Source organism: Octopus sinensis, linkage group LG14 (assembly GCF_006345805.1).
Source record: "Octopus sinensis linkage group LG14, ASM634580v1, whole genome shotgun sequence".
In the NCBI taxonomy this organism is placed as follows: domain Eukaryota; kingdom Metazoa; phylum Mollusca; class Cephalopoda; order Octopoda; family Octopodidae; genus Octopus; species Octopus sinensis.
Window position 1 is genome coordinate 16324033 of NC_043010.1, and position 23733 is coordinate 16347765.

The window sequence follows — 23733 nt, forward strand, 5'->3', positions numbered from 1 at the left end:
TTTCCCAAGTGACTCTTTCTCTCGTCTTTTGTTTTCTCATTGCACAGTTTCGTGAAACCCCTATAAAATAGAAGGTATTCTTTGCTCTGTATCCTTTGCTCTGTTTTCCTATAAAATAGATGCTCAATTGTGCTTTTCAGATCATAAGAAGCGGCTGTCAACCTCAAACCAAGGCGAGTAGAAATATAAAAAAACTATAATTCTGTAGATATTGTGATTTGAATATTGAAGTTGTGGAAAGCTTAGTGTTGTAAACCTTAGTGTTGATATAGTATTGCATATCTGTAAATGAATGCACACACATGCACATAGGTTAAACATGCATATGCATACACACATCGTAGTTGTTATGTTCAGACTTATGTAGAGGAATAATTACATATTCATTTAAAAATAAACTCGTATATAATTATATATATATGCATTATGCAGCCATGCTTTTAATATACATACACACATGCTCAAAAATGAATTAAGCTTTCAGTTACTCTTCTGCTATAAACCCCTCGTTCTCCCCCCTCTCTCTCTCTCTTTCTCCTTTAGTTGTTGTCTCTTTATGCCAACTGCTTCTTTTAGAGAACTTTCCTGTCATAATCTGGGAAATATCCATGTAGACAGGGTCAGTTTATTTAATCAGAAACTGAAAAAGACAAAATGTTTCTTGCAATGGTTACGATTTATCCCCATTTTGTATTTCTTCTAGGACTGCACCACAACCTAGTGGCCATATTCTTTGTCATTGCATCTGTCTTTCAATGTGCATGTCTTGACTGTAATATGTACTGCCTCCAACATATGCTTGTATGTGTGCATAATCATGGGTGAATTTGGTTATAGTATTTGCAACTTTTTGTAACTCGGTTTACATTCTGGAAGTTCCAACAATATCTGATTGAGCAACCATGAAAGTATGTGGAATTTTGTGTATCTGCAATTCAGTAATTAATGGGGGTTGTTTTGTAAAAGTACAAGAGACTGGTTACTTTAATTATTAAATACCTGTAATATACTTGGGAGTCCTATTCCTCTCATAGTCTTGTAGACTTTTCACAATATTGTTGCTGTATAAATTCTTTCTAATCTGTCTCGATGTCTCTGCTATGATTCAATCTCTTAGACACCAGCGACTTAAAAAAGACAAAAAATAAAATAATAAAACCCACCGTTCATCTGAATAATTTTCTTCTTCCAATTGACAAGTCCTGGCTTAGTTTTTGGAACTTCTTTAGAAAAACCCAGAGGTAGTTGTATTTCCAGATAATGGGGTTTGCAGGTTTAGAAATGTACTATTGAACCTGGTGAAATATTTTGTTATTTATCAAATAAACTCTATGAAACAGATTTTCTTGATTTTTCTTGAAGTTTTACATTTGAAACTTCTTTGCCCGGTATTTTGGCCAGAAGTAAGACTGGTGTAGTGTGAGCAGGGGTTGAATTTAGTTTAGTATCAGTGGTTGTTAAGGAGTAGGTGTAGCACCTCCTGGAGGTGAGGGAGGGCCATTGTGAGGTTACTAGGGGCCAGTAACCATCAGGTGGGGGGAATGTCATAATTTTTCTTATAATTATAAAATATATAAATTAGGTATAACACTACATATTTTAAACAAAAAAAAAATTGTGCATGTTCAGTACATTGTTATGAATGAGTAGAAACCTGGCTGATAATGTACCAAACATCTAATATAATTCCATAAAGTCTTTATTTTTTTGAAGAAATTTCTATAAAAATTTAACACAGGGGACTCTCGTCCACCAAATATGTAAAGCAAAGATTAAACCTAAGCCTGTTCATTTGTTTGTATCTTGAGTTGTAAAAGCATTTCTGAAATATTTAAGGCTGTGATACTGCTTCTGTCCATGTATTTTACCTTAAAGACTAATTAGATTAATTAAGGATTTCATCTCTCATATATTTCAGCAGCTTACATTGGTTTACTTTCTGCTCATTGACTCCTCTTTTCATTACATAATATATATATATATATATATATATATATATATAAAATGAACTTCCTTGTCGTCGGCTCTGTTCACAAGATTCGTCCTTCTCAACGTATCTTCTTAGCCTTCTTGCTGTGTATTTCCTCTCCTCCGAAATCCTCCCTATACAATATCTGTTCCGCTGCCATCAATCAATCTTCAACTTCTTCAATAGTCTTCTTTGTTGTTTGGTATTTTTTGTCACCCACTTGTGTGTGTTTTTGTTTGTTTGTGTTTACCTTACCTCTATCTTCCTCACGTGAATGTCTCACTAGATGTTGTCATCTTTATCGTAATTGTATTAACCCTTTATTTACTATCTTCCCGGCTTCCCCTCCCCTCCCCCCATTCTCTTCAGACCCTTTACTGTGTTGGTTAAACAGGGCAAATGTCTTTGAAGCAATATTATTCTCTGTTGATTGCATTTTCGGCTTTCTTGAAGTAAGCTGAAAATTGTAAAAGAAATACAGAGTTTCCCAGTGTTTTTCCTTCCAACTGTTGAATGGTTTGAAATTGAACCATTTTCCTTTTATTTTGGGCTGGTTTTTTTACCTCCATATTAGACAAATTATCAAACTAAATTCCAACAAAAGCAAAACGAATGCATCTAACGAAGCCAGTTGCCTGGCTGACTGTCGGTGAATAAAGGGTTAATTTGTCTGTGTTGAATATTTGTATTGGATCAGCGCAGGCTTTGAAATATGTGATCTTCTTTTCAGGAAAGACAGATTTCCCTAAGGAATACCCACATACTGCAGTATGAATGGTCTGCTTCTACTACTACTACTACCTCTTGTTTGTTCTCCTACCTCCTACTTCTATATTACAAAGGAGCCCTAGGGGGCCACAGGGCAGATTGCTTTCTTATCTGGCTTACTAATTATAATTATTATTATTATTTTTCCAAATGATTCCTTATTTTTAATGAACTCTTGAACTTGACGACATTCCTCTTTTAACTTTCCTAACTTGGCTTCTCATGCAACACTGAAGAACTGTTTTCACAACACACAAACACCCCAACACAGATGAAGAAACAACATTAGGAAATCACTATAAAAACTGCTTTAAAAATGAAAACAATAAAAAAAAACTGAAAGTATTTATTTTATTTTCAATTTCATCTTTTCTTTAAAAAAAAAAAATATATACAAGAAAGAAAAAAACCTAAAACAAAAAGGAACTTAAAACTCTTTTAAAACTGTCTTCGAATGCTTCTCCCTCTGCCTTTTTATTTTTTATTAATGTTTGCTTTTTCGGTGTTACATAGGATTTTCCAAAATCTGTAGAATTTCTAAATTAATCGAGCCGCATCTTCTAGTTTTGGTTGGGGGAAAGGAAGGGAAGGAGGGTGGTGATGGTACCGATGTCTTTCTCTCTGCCACCACCATCACACCAGCACCCAACTCCTTTCAATAGTTTTCTTCTGCTCATTCTGCCTCCCCAGAAAATATTCTTTTATTGCTATTTCCTACATGGAAATGTAGCATTATTGTGTATATTGCCCAATATTAACACTACCAGATACACACACACACACACACACACACACACACATACATCTGTGTGGGTACATGCATGTATGTATACATACATACGCACATGCCTATATATATATGTGTGTGTCTGTGTGAAGCCTGTCTTTGCCATTTAAAAAAAAAAACTTGTTAGACTCAGCCTTTCTCTTCCCCCTCCCCTCCCCCAACGCACACACACACACACTTCTGCCTTTCTCAGTCATTCAGTGCCTCAAATCCTCTCCTCATTGCATTTTCCTTTCCCTCTGCTTCACTGCGACTAAAGATATGCAAAACCATAAACCATAGTGATCTGTTTGCTTAACAACTTTCTACGTAGGAGTGTATTGTGTGTGTGTGTGTGTATATACGTATGTATATATGTTTGTATAGAGACAATGGTACAAGTAAACAACCACAACTGCTTGGGTTTGATATACAAAAGATCTGTATATATGTACAAAGCAAAGACTGAAACTTTTCAGCCAATGAATATTCAAGTATAAGTATATTTATATATTAACAGAGCAAATGTACACAGTACAAAGACACAGAAAATTAAAGGGAGAAATATATGCTGTTACAAGTCCAACAGCTGTTTCTGGGGGCTCAGATTTACTTCATAATGTTGGCAGATGTGGTTCACCAGAATATGCAATCAGTAATTTGCTTCCATTACCAGTTGCATATATTTTTGCGATCTAGATTATGAAGTAAGTCTGAGCGCCCAGAAACAGCTGTCGAACTTGTAACAGCATATATTTCCCCCCTTTAATTGCACTCTAAGTTTGCTCTGTTAATATATAAACACCTCTATATTTATACTTGAATATTCATTGTCTGAAAATGTTCAGTCTTTGCTTTCTCTCTACTTACATGTGTATATTTGGGATTTTGGATATCTAACTCAAGCAGTTGCATTAGTTTACTTGTATTATTGACTCCATATCTACTCACCTGGATTCCTCTTGTAGCTACTCTTTACCCGATGAACATACCCTTGGGGTAAAGATTTCAGAGTCTAAGTTCAAATCATTGAGCACTACTGTTCTCTGTATTGAAAAGCTCTGGATCACATCTGTTGACTGTGTGTGTACGTGTACACATGTATACATACATACACTTTAGGAAAAAGTTGGCAATTAGAACTTAAGGCTTAGTATGTGTGTATATACGTGTGTGTGTGTACATATATTGTCTGGCCCATGCCAGCATGCAAAGTAGACATGAAATTATGGTGATATGCGTGTGTATATATATATATATATGGATGAAGGATGCCAGGTAAACAAACCTGTTACTGCACAGACTACTTGTAATTTACCTGATGTAGTCTAGACATGCATAGCCAGTCTGCACCAGGAGTGCCATGAAGATTCATTTGTCAAAGGTAAATTCCACCTTCACTCAATTTCACATTCCTTATTTGAAAACAAAAAATTGCATGAATTTTTAATATAATTTTGATTCTTTAATATAAAAGTTTGTTACTCCATATATAGACTTGATTCCTGTATATGGATTTGGCTCTGTACATGGTTCTTGCCCCATGGACCTGGTTCCTTATATATGTAGGGTTCTGCTGATTTCAATTTGTCTCATATTCTCCCAATATTTTGCGCTGAAATTCAAAATGTGAAGCAAAAATACACCACCCCTCCAAAAAAAAAAAATCAGAAAAAAAAGACAGTTAACAAACAATAGAGAAATTTTTCTTGAATTATTTCATCAATTCTTTGCCAGCCACCAAAATATGTTGAACAGAATTAGCAAAGAAAACCATTTCTTTTAGTGCTTTTGCTTTTAATTGTTTTAATAATTAAAAAAAAAAAAGGTTCTCCAATTTACTTAGTTGCTAATTATCGTTATTATTTGTATTTTAATGGTAATACGTAGTCAAATATGTGTGTGTTTTTCCAAAACAAATTTGTTTACTTTCTAAAAAAAAAAAAGAAAAGAAAAAAGGATTTAAAACCAACACCCTAACCCTCCCACAAAAGGTGCAGAAAAGAGAATTTATATATATATATAAAAAAAAAAAAGAAGCAAGTTTCATCTTTTGGTTTTGTTTCAAAACAGCAGCTATTTGTTATGTCTGTTTCACTTTCCTGTGGAGTTTTAGTCTGCAACTGCACTTTTCCCAGATTCTCTCTGCCACTATCAAGGTTTATTTGCCCCATAAACAGGAAAAGAAAGAAAGAAAGAACTAACCAACCTTCTCTTTCCCCTCCATCCTCCAACTGTCCATGGTATTATTCTTTCTCTATGTAAAGTAAAATGTCTGAAATAAAGTTTTTAGTATTAACTGTGATCCACACTGGAATGTGAATGTCTTTTCTTGTCCTTCTCATTAACAATCTTCATTTAACCAGATTCCATTATTCATTTGTCTTAAAACAACAGAAGAAAAACCAATGCCACCCTCCTTTTTAGTCCAAAAAAATATACTTTACAATGTCTCACTGCATTCTGTGTTTACATATTTGCAAATTCTATTCAGTTGTTTATTGTTGTCCCATTATTTTCTATTGGCTGTTCATATTCAAGCCTTTTTGGCTTGCTATCATAGGTCACTCTTACAAGATCACCGTTAATGAACTGACCAGCTTTTGGTGTTGCTGCACGCTTGACCTAACTTCTTCCCGATTCCATTTTATCAGTCAGGCTCGACTATTATCTCTTCCTCTCAAAGTAACACATTTTAATTTCCTTACCTATTCACTTCTCTCTTAGACCAATTTACTCTTAACATATTAATATCCTTCTTTTTTTTTTAATGTTTGTACACTGGAATATTAATAGTTTAAAATCTGTTCTTACTCTGAAATAATAAAGCCAGGCCATGAAAGAGCTGTAGTGCAACATGCTCATCAAACTTGTTGCAGTACTTATTTGATTCTAATCATGACTTTACTGGCATTGAATGGCTTCCAGGAGATCTTTTTTGAAGCTTTCAAGCCTTCATTTCACAACTGCTAAATCCTCACATTCTTAGTAATAGGCTAACCTGATTTTAAAGTGCTAAAATACACACTCACATACTTTTAGGACACGTGCGCATATACTTCTGTGCACCAAACATTTTCATGCTCTGTTGGCATATAAGAAATTATATATAAACTTCCTAAATGTGGAAAATATTCAACAATGGAAATGTAATTCTCAATATTATAGGTGTGTAAATTTCATGGAAATGATTTCCATATCCTTTATACTGCCAACTTTTATTACTACTACTACTACTACTGTTCCATACATCCATAACCTAATTTTGCTTTAGTCACTGTCTGTGTTTGTGTTGGCACATTTTCTATTTGCCTTTGCACTATATTTTCATCAGAAATATATTTTTTTAAACTAGTCATGGCATCATCTGTAGTTTATTATTTTTTTCTTCCGTTACAGCAATCAGCCTTGAAAATTTGCTCCCTTAAATAAGGTTTTATTTATTCGATATTGATAAAAGGGCTCTGCTAATCACTACATTCAAACTTTCTGTAAAAACCATGGCTAAATAGAAATATTTGGTTTTATAACAACCTGTAATAGTTGCTGGTGCCATTTTCTTATTATATCAGGGTTTTTTTTAAAGGAGCTGAGCCAATCACTTGCCTTTATCTCGTTTCATAACTTGTCTTCAGTCAAACATTTAGTGGGGTGAAGTAGGGGCTGAATGTCCCCCAAACACACCTGTGAGATGGCTGTGTGTAGTTTTCTTTAGTGAAGTTGTTACACTTTTTTTTGCTCCAAAGACAAGAAGTCCAAATGTTGCAGCCATCTTCTACAATCGAAGTTGTTCTTGGTATGTCGCCTATCTCTTGCTTATCCCTTTAAACTTTGGACTTCACCATTATTCTGGTATCAAAACCAGAAAGATAGCTAGCACTTTGTTCAAAATGAAACCCGAAACCTCCCAAAATAAAAAGGGACTTTCGCAATTTGTATCCAGCATCTCTAATACATTCGAGAAGGCTTTCATGTTAAAACTTTTGACTTTTTAAGAAACTCTCTTCTAAGTAGATTATTATTATTCTGCCAAGATTGACTTTGCCTGTCATCCTTTCAGGGTTGATAAAATAAGTACCGGTTGAGCACTGGGGTCGATGTAATCAACTAGCTCCATTCCCCCCAAATTTCAGGCCTTGTGCCTATAGGAGAAAGGATTCTCATTGTTGTTAAACCTTGGTGCTAAATCCTTCTCCTTTATGCCTACTTTTCTATGCCAGCTTGAATAAAATGCATTTCGGGTAGTATTTTAGGGTGCATTGGTCTCCACTTCCCCTTACCTGTTTTTTAAGTAATGAATTTTATTCCACAGACCTACCAGATAAACAAGCCATTACCATCTTGCTCAAACTATCATGCCAAGATGTACAGAATGTAAACACATATACACTATATATATATATATATAGTATGTGTTTACATAATTCTAGTTTGTTTATTTGATATTTTGTCACAAATTTGTGTAAGGCACCTATTTCCTATGAAGCAGTGGTTTTCAACCATTTTTTTTCTCTATGGACCCCTAAATTATTTTATTCGGGTGGCCCCTCTCCATAGCTATTCAGTGTATAAAAATTAGTTTTATAGGCACTTCTTTCAAAATTCCTATTTTGTTTTCCACACATTAACTTGTGTAGGTTGAACCACGTAAAATGATTGGCGAAGAAACCTAGCTGGGTCTTACAATAAGTACATCTGAAGCCAAAAAGTTGTTTGTGAACCCATACAATACTGTTGTGGACCCAAAACACTATTTTGCTTTCATATGAGCCCCAGTTGAGAACCATTGCTATAAGGCTTCTGTCTTAATACATCATCCTTATTTCATTGTACACCTAACTTTCTTACTTTGATTGATATGGGGAGAGGTTCAGGGTCAATTGTTGGGAATAAATTTTGGATTTTTTTTTTGTTTTTAAGCTTTGAATATATTTTTAAGAACTGTTATATAGTTGATGTTGTGTGTGTATCAGTGGAAGGAATGTATATATGAAAACTGTGGCCCTAACAGAGCTGCAGCATTAAAGAAAGAGGATAAGGGCTAAGGAGAAAATGTGGGGTTGTTGAAAGAAGTGGAACATTAGATGACTGACAGTGATGGCTGTGTCATCACATCAGCAATCATAATTGATTAGTATTAGATAGATCTAATTAAACTAAAAATCTTTTAATTAAAACTTACATGGAAAAATTTAACTGTCCATGTTAAAACCTGTTTCTTCAGATTTCTTAAATTATTTGTTTCTTCTGCAAGCACCCAGCCTCTTCTCCTGCACTTGTGGATCATCATGTTTGAATCACTAAACACACATATGCGCGCGTGCACACACACACTGAGGAACCAGACAATCGGTTGCTTTTATTTAGTGTTACAGTCATTGACATTGAAAGATATACTCATTGCATAGACTTCACTAATGTGCATATGCTTGCATGTGTGTGCAACTGTAGATGTGTCTTTGTGAAAGAAAAACAAAGAAATATCAAAAAAAACAATATGTCCAGAAAAGCTTTCAACTTGATGACATTTCATATTAGTCTCAGCGTCTGCATGTGTGTAGTCTGTGTCCATATTGTGTGTGAGACACTGTTGCATGTATTTTGTGTCTGATTATCAACCAATGTCGCAATTCTTTATACAATTATGTTGCATGCCATTATCTGCTTGCTTCAGACACTTCTCACCTGGTTCAGTGCTGTTATTGCTCTGCCAGCAAACGGTCATCATGGTCATACAAAGACTCTTGATTTTTTTCTTTCTTTTTTCTTGTTGTTGTTGCTCTTGCACTGTTTGGCCCAACTGGCAACGTCACAGTGTCCGGCTGATGCTTTCTCTCCTTCCATGCTTCTTTGTCCAGCATAACACCGTATTTATCACACAAGCAGTGTTATGCATTTTGTAACCGTGTCCCATGTCAGATTGTATCATCTTGGCTCTATGCCTCCGCAGTGGAATACTGACCAATACTGTTCTGTCTTGAACCGCAGAATATATGTTCACCTTCCACACCAGTCGTCACCAAAGGAAAAAGGTTAATAGAGGATGTGATATATGCCTTACAGACAGACACACACATAATTCTATATGTAAACACGTATGTGTGTGTATGGCTATATATCTCTGAGTGGGAGTATTACTTTGGTTGGAAACAAGTGAGGGTTGGTGACAGGAAGGGCATCCAACCATAGAAAATCTGCCTCAACAAATTCCATCTGATCCATGCAGGCATAGAAAAGTGGAAGTTAAAATGATATGACCTCTCTCTCTCACATCAAAGACTTGTTGGCAGAAATGTTAGGTGTGAACAAATGTAAAAGGTTTGTAATTAACTAAATGCTAATTCTTTTTATTTAGTTACTAGTTGCTAGCAAGGTTTTAAAGGTGTAGCATTTGCAGAAATAACATTTCTGCCTCTCAGTCCCTAATTTTGGTCCCTATTAGTTTCAAGTATCCCAATCAACTTGATATCTTTTAAGGTCACTTTTCTGATCTTGATGTTAAATGCTTCACTTTGGGATCAGAGAATTGATATCTGGTTCAACCTTTTAGCATTTGGATTACTCTGTTGAATGCTTTGAATTAATCCTGCATTATCTTGTGGCCATCACATTTTAATGGTGTGATTGCTTGTTTTTAGAATGACATTGTAGGGTGGGTGTGAGAGGCTGGATCTAGCTAGTTTGACAGACAGGATCCAACAAGTCCACAGACTCCCTTATGCTCCAGTGTGTGCTTCAGCCTGATTTCTGTGGCTGGATGCCCTTCTTGATATCAGTCCCCTTACAGTGTGTTCTGGATGAATTTTGCATGGCACCAGTAGTGGTGGGGGTCAACATGCCCTTTACAAAACCAAACCCTTTCAACTTAGTTGGGTTGCAGTAGAAAGGGAGACATGAGGTTAAGGTATGAGAGAAGGGTTAAGAACATGTATGCATGTAGATGTGTGCATATGCGCATGCACACACGCACTGGATATTTTCAGTGAAGCCTGTTTATTAGTCTGCAAGAAGACACCAGTGAAGATAAGAACCTCTGGAATATATGTTTGATTGAGGTTTTCCTTCAAAGGTGAATCAAACTAATTCTTGAGAAATGGACACTGCATAAGAATCTGCTTTTTTATAAAACTTTATTTCAATTAATGTGAAATTCTTCTCTCATTCTTCTCTTGGCATTAAGGAATAAAAAAAAATTCTTTTTCTCTTTCTATCAGTTAATTTACCACTTATAATTCAACAACTTGTGCTGTTTTTCTGAATGATGCTTAAGAAAACTGCTTCTGAATGGGAATATTTTTTGTGGGTTGACAGCTTTCAAGAGATAAATCATAAACTGCTTCAGTTAATCTGTTGGTCAGTCAACAAGCTAATGCAAATGTCCACAACTACTAAAAACATTTGAGATATTTGGGATTTCACTTTAATCCAATGTACAGATTGCAGGGTATCCAGCTGTAAAATGTTATGTGAAGACATGATGTTTCTTTCTAACCCATGCTGGCATAAGAAAATGGATGTCAAAGGGAAGAAGAAACCAAGGTTTAGAGCGGTTTTGTATCTCTCTGAAAGGGAATTTTTCAAATAAGCTGAGAAAATATTTTGCTTGCAACCAAGAAGACAATCTTTATCTCAAGTATTTTTTTTTCAGCAATTCTTGATGTTCATGAAAATAGCAAAGATTTGGTTTTAATAATTTGTGTATAGGTGAAAGATTGAGTTTATTGGTATTTTTGCATTTCATACAATGTTAATTTTCCTAAAAACTGTTTTACCAAAATTATTCCATTCCAGGTAAAGGCCACCACTAACTACATCATCATCTTATTGCTTAGCAACAAGTGTGATACGTTTATAATATTTGCTGTTGTTTCAATACAGGATTGCTACCTAAAGACCCTCCAATTTTTTTTTTTTTAATGTTTATTAACCTAACCTAATTAGCTCTTGGATTAATGACTTTGTTGTTATATTTTGTATCGTTATCATCAGCATTTTAGTAAACTAAACACTTTCTTCTCATTTGTCTTTGCCATTAATGTATTTGCAATGTCACTGGTTATTAAGTCTGGGGGGGGGGGGCGAAAGGAAACACTTGTAACCTTCTTCTCTTGAGGGCAGTGATCTGCATTTACTGAATCCCTTTTACTTTGAGATATATGTAAATATTTTAGCCCTCCTTCTATCCATGCTACAGTTGGAAAGGTCTGTGCTATTTGGTATACCACCTCTCTCTGGTCAGAAGAAGAGGGACCAACTGGATGCCTCTGTTTCTAGTTTGTTTAGCGTTCGTAAATCATGTGCAGAAATGCAGCTTCTATTATATCTTCAAAAAAAAGTTTTCTTAATCCAAATAACCATCAGAACGTTCAAGAAACCAGGTTGTTTCCTCTGCTAGTGTAGAATTCTGGAGTTTTGGAACCAATGACTGTTTCTCAAGACTGCTGATCTTAGGTTAAGACTTTGTTTTGCAGGAAATTCTGAGGATGCTTGAAAATGTGGTCAGTGAGAGGTGTGAGTGAGTTCAGTTGATTAAAATTCTGTAGAATCCTTTGCAACATAAGCGCTTCTTTATTGTAATGCTGGATGTAAATTTTGTAGTTCTTGGTACATTTCTTTAATTTGCTGCTGTTAACGATTCCCCCCCCCCTTGGAATTCCACTTGCCAACCAACCATGATGATAGCTTTTTGATGTAGTTAGGATTAAAGGGAAGCATTTTGGTCTTGCTGTCAGTCCAGCCATTGCTCAGGACATTGTTGGATGATGCTATGGTCAGTTGTCATATTTGAGGCTGAAGAGGCTCAAAAGAAATGTGGAGGAAAAGCATAATTCTCTGGCCAATACTTGGCAGTTCTCTTTTGAACTCCTATAATAAAATTGCTTGGATTTCCTTTTTCTTTTCTTTGACAGTCTGAAGAAATTAATACCATTAACAGAGATTTGTGGCCTAAAACTTGAACCTGAACTATTGAATAAAAGTTGATTCCAAGATAAGCGTCAAAGTTAATTAGCACAACTTGTAGTTGTTTTTGTTCTAATTGAGCAGAAAGGTACATTCATTTATCCCTTCCCAGTGAACCAAGATGAGCACCTCTCAGGGCACCGTGTTAAGCCCATGGGGCCAGTTTGTGCTAATGTTGTGACTATGTAACTCACTTTCATTGGTTTGTGGTGTGGCCTGCTTAACAAAGTCACTGAGAATAAGAAAGTATTGGGGATATGGTGATGATAGGGACCAACGGGACAGGTGAGGTGGAGACACTCTAATAGAATAGGGATAATGAAATCAGTGATGTATTAATAACAAAAAAAAAGACTAAGAGAAAAATGAAAATACAGAGATGGTGGAGCAGGGGAAAAAGAAAAGAGATGCTTCCAGTGATGATGATGATGATGATGATGGTAAATAGGGGTTGTGTTGGCAATGATGATATTGTTCTCTCCATTGAGATGTTTTTACTATCCATTCCTGATATTCCTGCCAGGCCAGTTTGTATACATTATTAATGAAACATCTATAAACGTATATAAGACAGGCACTGCCCATGGCCCTTTTCAGGTCTCTTAGTTTGATGAAAGAAAGGCAGAAAGAAATCTTTACTGAAACTCTTTCCCCTCCACTTTATTTAACTCTTTTGAACAGCAAACTTCCTTATTTCACAAATCTAACATAAGTTTTTGTTTTAACTCTGACATTGCTCATGTAATCCTTTCTTCATCCAAATTTCTTGCTAGAATTGTCAAATTGGAACATTTTTATTGCAGTATTTTTTTTTTTTTTTGTGTAGTTGTTATTATTTGTGAGGTTGATGTTATAAATATGTTATGGAAATCTGGTTGTTACTAAAATTGTCAGAAAATTCTTAAATAATAAAATCAAACTAAACTTTCTGTTTTTAAGAAAATGGTTCACTTTGTTCTCATCTTTTTTTTTTTATTTGAATTTCATGTTTCTTTTATTAATTTTATTTCCGTTTGAATGTTTTTTTTCCCCCTGATTTGTGTGATTTTTGTTCTTTATTTTCTGTCTTGAACCATTTCGATGATTGTCTCTGCCTCTGACAACTATCATTGTTTTATTTTTCTCCACCTCTCATCACAGCTCATCCAAAGGGTTCTAAAGAAGACCTTCATGATTCAATACCAACAGTGACTGTAACCCCTGTCAGCGCTGGTAATTTAGAGTTTATAGCATGCAGTTCAGTGCGGGTGATGGACCACGGGCAGTAATAGTTGTCTCTAAACACTAACTGTTCCTCATGCCCTTGGCCGAATTAACAACCTTTAACTGCTAACCTTCCCCCATCTCCCTGTGAACCCACTGCCCCTACCCATGTAGTAATGCTTCCTGTTGGCCCTGTTCAACCAGGGTAGTTAGTGTCATGTGTGACCGTATAGCTTTGAACCAGTCAACCATCAACTGTGCTTATGGTGCATGCAGTCTCCTCTCCTCTCATTTTCAAATCTAAAATGGACAAAGAATACCATCGCAACGTGTCTTTTAGGTGTTATTTTGTTTCCTTCTGTGACTTAAGCCATGACAACTCTGCTATCATTGTTCTTATTCACTTGGGGTTTTTATTCTTTGCAAAACACTCAGATATCAGAGGGAGTGGAGGGAAGTTATTAAGTTATTGATTGCTTTTCATAGATTTATAATTATTGATGTCAAAGCAATAATTGCTTTTTAATTAAAAAAAAAAATCTTTAAAATCCAAACTGATAAATATGAAAACGAATTTCGTTGTCTCTTGTTCTACTGGAATCTCAGAGATGAAAGTGATTCACCATGTTGTAAGAATCTTGGGTTGACTGTTTAAGAATTTTGGTTTTCTTATGACATTTATTTTTAAAAAAGTCAACTTCATGAAGCAAAGCAAAAGATATATTCTAGTTGACGTATGTCGCTAATTGCAGTAAATATAGGATGAAATTTCGTTGTAACATCTTAGTTTATGAAAACAGTATTTAACAATTGTAATGTTTCACAAAGGGAAAACGAGGAGTTCCTTTCAAGACAGTATTATGACAAAAGTGGTTGGAGTGTATTAAATCTAGTTGTGTTTTAGAAGGGAACCAAAGTATTAAGGGAAGCTAATATTCATGGACACTTCTAAATTGATGAATAATAAAAAAAATACATAAATTGATCTGAAGCTTTCGTTACCTTGGCTCTCAAATCGTATTTAATAACTCCTAAATTCAGAAACTAATTAAGGAGTCTTCAAGGCAGATAACAAAGAAGGTCCCTCCTTATTTAACTGTCAAATAAAACCCTCTCAAGAACTTGACTATTTCTGGCAGGGATCATCTAAAAGAGTTTTCAGAAAGCCTCATGTGTCACACTAAAGCTAAACAACTGTATTGAGGGACAAAGGGACCTTCTGAGTGATTTAAAGTGTGTGTTTTCATGTGAAGGACTTCAGCTTTATATTAGCAACTGTATCATCTTTAGGAGATTAAGATCCAGAAACCCTGGGCCCCTCTTCCTTATCCACCTTTCATCTCTCATTATCAAGTAGCTTTGCATGAAGGTTCTGCTTCTGTCATGTTTTTTTGGGTTGTTTTTCTTTGTTTAATCTGGTTTTGTCTGGTTTCCTCCTTTACTTACCGCTTCATCAGTATTGGCATGGCTTTCCTAAGGTATTCACCTGCCATAATGATATTTATTTAGGTTTTTGCAATTTAACCAAGCTTTTTTTTTTTTCTTCTTCTTGGGTTTTGGTTGACAGTATTCCTTGGATAATTTCTATAATTTTTAACTCGTTCTCAATGTCACTGCCTGCTGCTTTTAATCTTTTGGGATATATCGCTTCTTTCCTAATGTGTTTTTCAAATCGATGAAACATAATTGTTACAAGGTTGAAAATATTGAATATCTATTGTCTTATAGGAAAGATTAATTCCATATTAATGGTTGTAATTATCCATGTTCTTTGTTGCAGCAAACCTAATGAGTAACCACCTACTTTCCCAGACATTCCATGTTCTGGTGGTATTCAGAGATTTGTCATCTCTGAATATTTGAGATGAAGAATTTTATCGGTTAGACATAGACTCTCTCAACTGCTCATCAGTCTTCAACAAGTTCTGGTCTTTACATTTTACCTGAGCTTCCTGTTTTCTTTACATTTTGCAGGACATTCCGTTGTCTTTGTTATTTGCACCATAAAAATGTATGAGTTTGTCTCTTTCAGGGACTGATTCCTTATTGAAACCTGAATTCAAAACCTAAAATGGGGAAATAGTTCTTTATAAACTTGCAATAATTTTTCCTTCTATTTCCTTATCTTAACAAAAACAAAACAAGAAGCAATGCTTTAAATCCCTTTCTGAGCTTTCTATACCAAAAGATAGACACAACTTAGTATGGGTTAGTATAATTAGTATTGACCAACTGGGGAGAGTATTTCAAAGAAATGCTTAATCAACCTCTTTTTGCATTGAACAGTTTAAGGAGAGGCAAACAAAAGAGACTCAAACCAGTAAACACTTGGTGCTTCTTCTTCTTTCAAGTTAAAGAGGATCAATAATATAAACCAGGTTTGAAGTCCCTCCCTTTGTCACAGATGCTTTCAACTGTACAACCATGCATTTCTTCTGAAAAGCTACCTACCCACATTCTTCAACAAGACACTTTTATAGTACCATACTATATTCTGGCCATAAGCTAAGAAGCTTATTATCAGTAATTCAGAAAGGCAGAATTGTGACTAGGCATGTTTATTGTTCTGTAAATAAAAGGACATTTTAGTGGCGAAACCTCTTAAATTGACTCTTGGAGGTAATTGGATTAATTTAAAATGAAATAGTTTCCGTCAGTGTTTGAGAGCCAGAGTTTAGAGATACTTATTCATAACAGAAAATTAATAGAAAAACTGGTAAGAATTCTTTTGTTGTCTACATCCAATATTTCTTCCAGCAGAAAGAGGATTTCTCTCAACAAGCTTTGGAAGCTCCAATATTTACTAATTATATAATTATATACTTGTTGAGAAGAACTACAGTGACAGAAATCTTCAAAACTGGTTAAATTTGATTTTTTTTTTTTTTGTTTTTGTTTCAGAGCTGTTGTTGTTTGCTGTAAACTCTATTTTCATTCTGTGAGATAATTTTTGTTTTTCAGGAGCAACTTCTGTTTTCTGTCTTTGCCAGTTTACTATTAACAGGCACCAAGTTTAGAATTGGTTGACCCAATTTGCTGATGTATTGGTGTTGAGCTTCTTTATTCCGGATTGTTAAGCTTAGACTGTTTGATTTACTCATAGAACACATTGTAGAGTGGTGAGAGAATTAGTCATCAATCATTCATCCAACCTTTATTCAGTTCATTCTTTTCTAAAGTGGATGATTAATTGTTAGCACTGATTAATTAATGATAAGTAAATAAATATTGGAGAGTAATTTGATATACTATCAATCTCTCTCTCTGTTAAAAATGGGGGAAATGTATTTATAAGAACTGCATAAAACTCAACTTAGATTTGCTTCATTTGGCATCTTTTGTGCCAAAGTTTCACCAGAAAATATAGGAGCTGGAAAAATGATTTTGGAATGGTCAGAATTTGAAGCAACAATGGATTTGCCTTCATTCGTCTGGTATTTATTGTTTGTTTGTTTTAATTAGACTGAACACCAGATTAGAAATTCTGTCTTATTTGGGCACAAGGCCAGCAGATCTAAAGGGTAGAAGCAAGTCAATTACATTAACCCCCGCCACTACTTGACAGGGGATTTATTTTATCAATCCTAAAAACTTGAAAGGCAAAGTCGACCTCAGCGGAATTTGAACTCAGAATGAAAAGACAGATGGAAATGCCCTTAAGCATTTTGCCCAGTATGCTAACTATTCTGTCAGCTTGTCACCTTCAATAATAATAATAATAATAATAATAATAATAATCATACCACTAATTTGAAGTGAATGATGAAGATGACTCAATATGATTCATTTAGATTCCTTATTTCTTCTACATTAAAAAAAAAGAAGCTGCAGCTATTCCAAACACCTGTTGTCGTTAAATCAATTTTCATTAACAAACTCCTGCTGGTATTGTTTCATGAGCCTGTTTGTTTGTTACGATTATTATTTGTTTTTATTTAATTGTTTAACTATTTAAGTGTAAATGTTTTGCCACACCAGAACTTTACCTTCCTCTCATCCATTTTGTACCAAATTCTTTCCTGCAACAACAACAACAACAACAGCATGCATCATATTACAAACGTCTTGTGTGATCACACTTTATTTACTAAACTCTTCCAGTGTTCCTTTTTCTTTAAATGTTTGTTTTGTACTTAACCCTTTCTATTTATCAAAACGTAGTCCAACTTTGGCCCAAACATTTCCAGAGCCATTTTTTTTTTTTTTTCTTTAGAGATTAATAAAAAGTGATTTTTTTTTTTCTTACTTGCTCCCTTTCGATATCGATGTAAATATACCACTTACCATTCAGTATTTTTTATACTGCTCATCATCATCAGAGGGAAACCTGGTGGGATAAATTTGACACTGTTGCTTTATGCAACACTCCATTCGGGTGTTTATCCTGTTGGCTCTTGTAACTATCTTTCTGTTGCTGTTCCATCCTCGTATTATCTGGATCAGGCTTTTTTTTCCAACTCCAGAACTTATGACTTAGTTCAAGGATGGTTGGTGAAGAGATGCCAAATCCATTCATGTGAAAGAAACGTGTGTGCAGAAAGGAGAAACTGGAAAAGAGACAGCAAAACAAGACGGCAGCTGATCTGAAGATGTACGGCCCCAATAAGGGGACGACGAGCTACTGTGCTGGAAGTCTGTCCTGTCTATTAATGATGAGATGATGATGATACTCAGCTGTCATTATCTAATACCTCTCTAATCTAAATGGTCATCATTCGGTAATGAGATATTTCATATTTCATAGTGTCTGAACTTCCTTCTCCTACTGGCTCGCTTTATAACTCTCTCTCTCTCTCTCTCACACACGTGCATATATATATGTGTGTGTGTGTGTATTGGAATGAACAAGTTATAAAACTAACGCTTGACTTGTTGGGGGAAGTATAAATATAATGCTGTGGAATAAAGTAAGTTGTGAAATTAGGAGAAGGAGTGGGGAGTATGTTGGTGACTGGGGAGGGGGTAAATATGTAGGGGTGGGAGAAGGTCACAGGAAACCATTTTAGTTGTAAGGAAAAATACACGAAATTTAATAATATTAATTAATGAGGCTGTTGCTACAGCTAGAGTGCAAAGTTAATTAAATTATGCAAATAAGGAAATTTACATAACTCTAGAGAATAAGAGTCAATATAAAAATGATAGCATTAATGGGCAAGAAAACCTATGACTGATGTGGGGAAATGAGTAGTTTGAGGCGTCTAGGGAGAAGGAAGAGAGAAAAGGATAAAAAAGAAAAAGGAAAATGAATATAGACAAAGGAGGTGAGAGTTGAGTGTGTTTAAGGAACCATTATGGGGCTTAAAAACTAATTTTGGGTCTGCAAGAAGGAATTCAAAGTGACAAACAGTTTTTTTTTAGTTCTGTACCTACTCAACAACATCAATGTATTCAGTTAAATGACTTCAAAAGGTACAATAAATGATTGATAACAGAGATGGTTAAAGATGATTAAAGTTGAAATGTTAAGGTATGAATAAAGAAATAGACAATTGTTAGATGAATAAAATATAAGCAAATCTCAGTGGTGGTGGTCTTTACAGGCTGGATTAAAGTTAGAAAATGAAGTTGGTATCTTCAGAATAGACTTTTAGGTTTGTTGTGGATGTAAAATTGTAAGACACAAAGAAATTCTTTTCATGAGGTTTATTTAGAGATTACTTCTAGACATGGGTTTCTCTTGAGCATACACTGCAAGGTCTCGTATTTTTGATTAGAAGAACGTTAAGTTCATACACAAATGGAAAACAGTCTTTGTGTGTATACCAGAGAAAGAGGGATGGGCAGAACAGTTTTGTAGTCGGACCTCACAAAAGTAGTACAGAAGGTTCTTGAAAAACGCCATGTGCTCAGTAAAACCAATAACTTCATTCCAGATTATTATTCCTGTTTTTGGATAAACACTTCTTTGGCACATGCATAAATACAGCAGCCCAAATTAGTGGAGGAGAAATGCCAAGGATCTAGACAAAGACCAAGATGCAACAATCAATGATAGAAATTTTCATTGATGATTTGACTCAATGTCGTTATTAGTCACTGGTGGCAGGCACTTCATGGGTAACAGTGGAATTTTAACCATCTCCACATCAACAGAACAATCAGTCGAGAACATTGTTGCTTGAAATACATGGGACTACCAGCTGCAAAGTCAGCAGAGCCCTTAAGGTCTAGCATAGCAAGGTCGACAAATATAAGGTTGTCTTGTTATTTCAAGGTATCTTTATATCAGCTTACCAGTTCTGGTCAGTGGTCTTCGATATGATCAGCCATTTGAGATGGCTACAGAAGAGAATTTGTAGTGAAACAGAGAGTCCAGGGACCTCAAAGCAGTGGCAGAAGGATTGGTTGTCAGATCCTGTTGAGCTGTTCAATTATTGCCAGTAGGGAAGACACACATTAAATGATGAGGAGGATAAGAATATATGTGTTATATATATGTATATATATATATATATATATATAGATATATACACACACACACACACACACACACACACACACACACACACAAGTAAACAAAAAAAAAGGTGGAAAAAATAGTACTCGATTGCCAAAGATAAAGTAAATGCTATTTTATTAAAGCTGAAAAAAATCTTCAAAGATTGTTACTCAGTTTCTCATGGCTGTTCATCAAACAGTTGCAATAATATTGAATCATAAAAAAAGATAGATGTATACATGTCTAAAATATATATTTTATGTATATAATATATTATGTGTATATTTGTTTAAATATTATCATCATTTATATATAACATATATCTTGATGATGTTTATGATATACATACACATTTTATCTAGTTAAAGTTATTAATGAGGGAATACCAATCTGAACAAAATACTTGATAAGTGTACGCTTATGGAAGGGTCCGAGATTATAAGTTCATCGCCATTCTATATTGTAAGTCCATAGTCTATTTACCTATCTATCTATTGATTGATAGATCCATCTATCTACCTACCACTTCCAGCCAAACTGTTTAACCGATGCTAGCATGGAAAACAGAAGCTAAATGATGATGATGATATATGTGTGTGTGTGTGTATACACAGACACACACACACTTTTTGTACACTTACCATCAAAAACCGTCTCGAGTTATAAAAGAAAATGGCTTTGGGTTATTTGTTTTCATTTCAATGTTGTTTGGGTTTATGAGAAAAGTTACTTTCAAAAAGTTGGCCTACTTTTGATAAAACACAAATATTCCTCTTTGTTGAATCTCTGTGCATGTGTCCTACACCATTTATCTGCATGTTTGCCAGCTTCACTTCCAACTGTAAGTGTCCAGCGAGCTGAATCTGAGAGGCAGCCACACACACCAGAAAGTAAGTCACTTTCAGTCACGCACTCTCTCTCTCTCTTTTCCCCCTCTTTCTACAGATGTGTGTGTGTGTGTGTGTCACACACACATTCGTCTTTCTGTATTTCTCCCCCTTTTGCTCTTTATCACTCTTGTTGTTTGCCTAAGCTTGTGTGCTGCACACTTTTAAGAAATCTTGTTATTGCTTGCAGTAATAAATAAACTGATGATGTGATATTCTGAAATAGTCTCCCTTACACTAACATCGAAGGGGAACTGAACTGTACGACAAAGTGTCAAAATGAAGGGCTATTATCTGGAGTTTGACCCCCTTCGGCTTTGTCTTTTTTCACATGTAAAATTCAATAATCACCAACCAAGCCCACAGTTCATCCCCTTCTCTGCCTTACACTTCCCTGGAAACCAATGGTCAGCTTTTGCTCTCTTTTTTTCTTGTTTTCCTGTCCACTTATTGCTTAAAGTGTGGAATAAACAGACCATATGTTTATATGGAGCTTAAATATAAGCAGACATTGGATTAAAGAAATAACAGCCAAGGCTGAGAGATAATGTGACCAGGGCAGGGGCCAATGGATGAAAGAATAAAAAAAATTGTTGTAAAAATATATTGCAAGGACTTGGTTTTATTAATCAGATAAAGAATGTCTTTATGATTGTTGCTAAAGATATTAGGGATTGAGAGAAACAGGTCCCTCATCTTTGTCTTTATGAAATTAATATATTCTGTAGTGACTGGTAGATTAATTATACAAGTGAGGACCGGTTCATAGATAAATATTGGTTGTTTTAAACTGATTCCTCATGGCTTTGCACATATCTGTGTAATAATGTTCTCTGTTTGGCTGCAGCCAGTCCCTCTGTTGCACTGATTGTTGTAGGAAATGCTTAAAGCTGATGTTTGCTGTATTCATGAAATATTCAGACAATTGCAATCGGAAGCTCTAAAAAAAGGGTTGGTGTAAAGGAAATGCTACGTCCTTACACAAGAGAATCGTCATCGAAGGTTCTCGACCCAAGTGTTATTTACAGCATAAATCAAACATTCAACATAGCACCTACAGCAGTGTTGTTGATGTGGGCTTTTTTCAAATGTTAGTTGCTGTTGTTTAACAGCAGACCCGATCCTAGTCAGATATTCTACCTTTGGCCATTACATTTGTGTGTTTAACCTTTTTAATCTTGACACAAAAAGACAACTGTTAAAGCTGAACCAAACCCCTTCCATTCCAACCTATGCCTTCTTTCCCAAACCCCTGTATCAGTTCTTAGACTGGTTTCATGTTCTCCACCCCACACCAGTTTGTTTTCCGTAAGCTTTTTATTCTCGTCTTTCTTTCCTTCTGCTGCATGTTTCTCTTGTTTTTCTTTTATTACTTTCAAAGCTGTTGCTGCTGTTTGCATGTCTTTCGTTGTTCTGTTTGTGTAGTGATCCAAGAGCTGCAGAGGCGCAACTTGGAGCGGTCAAAATCAGACCGCAAGTATGGTAAGACTAATACTTTCTTCATTGAATATATATTCTCGCTCGCACTTTGTGACACCAAGCTTCACTAGCTTAGGATTCAGAACTTTTCTAGACCTGTTTTCCACCGATACCCAACAGACTATGCACCAAGTTTGTCAGTGACAAATCGTATAATCCACTCAATTAAAACCATTTTTAGCCTAACCTCACACCCATCCATTTTCTCTATCTTCTTCTTCTCTCTTCGTATTTAATTTTTTTATTTCCTTTTACTTATTTTCTCTCAACACAACTTCAGTCTTTTTCAAGCAAAGGACTCTCTCTCTTCAAGTGGGTGGTGAGGAGAGTAAGGCAATTTGTTTTCAGCTGGATTTCCCTTCCAAACGGACTTTATCTCTCCTCCTGGAATTAACAAAATACTTAGTTTGAACTACGACTGGACATCATATTAAAACTTAAGCATTAGCAAGGTGAGCTTAGAACATAGAAATATTCTTGGTTTAATCCCCTCTCCTCAGTTTTACGTAGCACCACAAAAGCAAAGATGTTGTCACTTTTGCCATCTTTTTTCACAACTGAGTTTAGTAGTGGAGTGATGGGTACATTCTCTTTAAGCAAATATTGAACATGCCTAGCTGTAAAATAGAGCTGATTACTTCCTGTAATGAACAATAGGGGATATTGCGGTGGGGTTGCTTAGACGAAGGTCAATCCTGGGCTCTCCTAAAGATATCCAAGGACCAGGTGGTGGTGTTAAACAAGGCTGAGATTTGAACTCAGAATTCAAAAAGATTCTACGAATATTGCTAAGCCTCCAGTATAACCAAATTCAGCCACTCCACTTTTCTAAATAAGAATGATGAGCAAGGTTAGCCCCAGCAGAATTCTAACATTGTTATAAATACTGCAAAGCATTTCCCCTGGGACCCAAATGTTCTGCCACTTTGCTGCCCCATCATCATCATTTGATGCCTCCCTGTATTTTTTTTTTCCAGTTTCACAGGCATAGATTGTCTGTATATATATGTGTGTCTGGGTGTTTGTGCATCTGTATATAAATGTGTGTTTATGCGTGTATGTCTCTATTTATGTGTATATCTGTGTTTATGTATGTGTGTCAGATTATGTTCTCACCAGGAAAGAGGGACAGAACACCTATTTGTGAATGTCAAAACCTTTCTTGGTATAGAATGTATTTGCACAACACAGATTAGTCGTTGGTGACTTCAGAATTAGAGTGAGTGGCAACATAGGGAAGGAAGATATGGAAACTAAA

At 35.3% G+C, this 23733-nt stretch overlaps 1 protein-coding gene across 19 annotated transcripts in view; it reads left to right on the forward strand.

Annotated features, from left to right (window-relative positions):
- LOC115218883 (protein hu-li tai shao) overlaps positions 1-23733 on the forward strand; it is a 169392-nt gene that overhangs the window by 140934 nt on the left and 4725 nt on the right. For 5 of the 19 annotated variants that reach the window (XM_036508671.1, XM_036508673.1, XM_036508672.1 and 2 more), the window contains 4 exons: positions 141-173; positions 13605-13676; positions 20937-20999; positions 22422-22478. The exons of 1 other annotated variant lie outside the window; for it this stretch is intronic. In XM_036508671.1, coding sequence (XP_036364564.1) covers positions 141-173; positions 13605-13676; positions 20937-20999; positions 22422-22478 — 225 coding nt within the window. Of the gene's footprint in view, positions 1-140; positions 174-2699; positions 3074-5497; positions 5815-13604; positions 13677-20936; positions 21000-22421; positions 22479-23733 lie in introns of those variants that run through there. 13 more of the 19 variants (XM_036508674.1, XM_036508675.1, XM_029788867.2 and 10 more) reach the window with 13 other exon arrangements.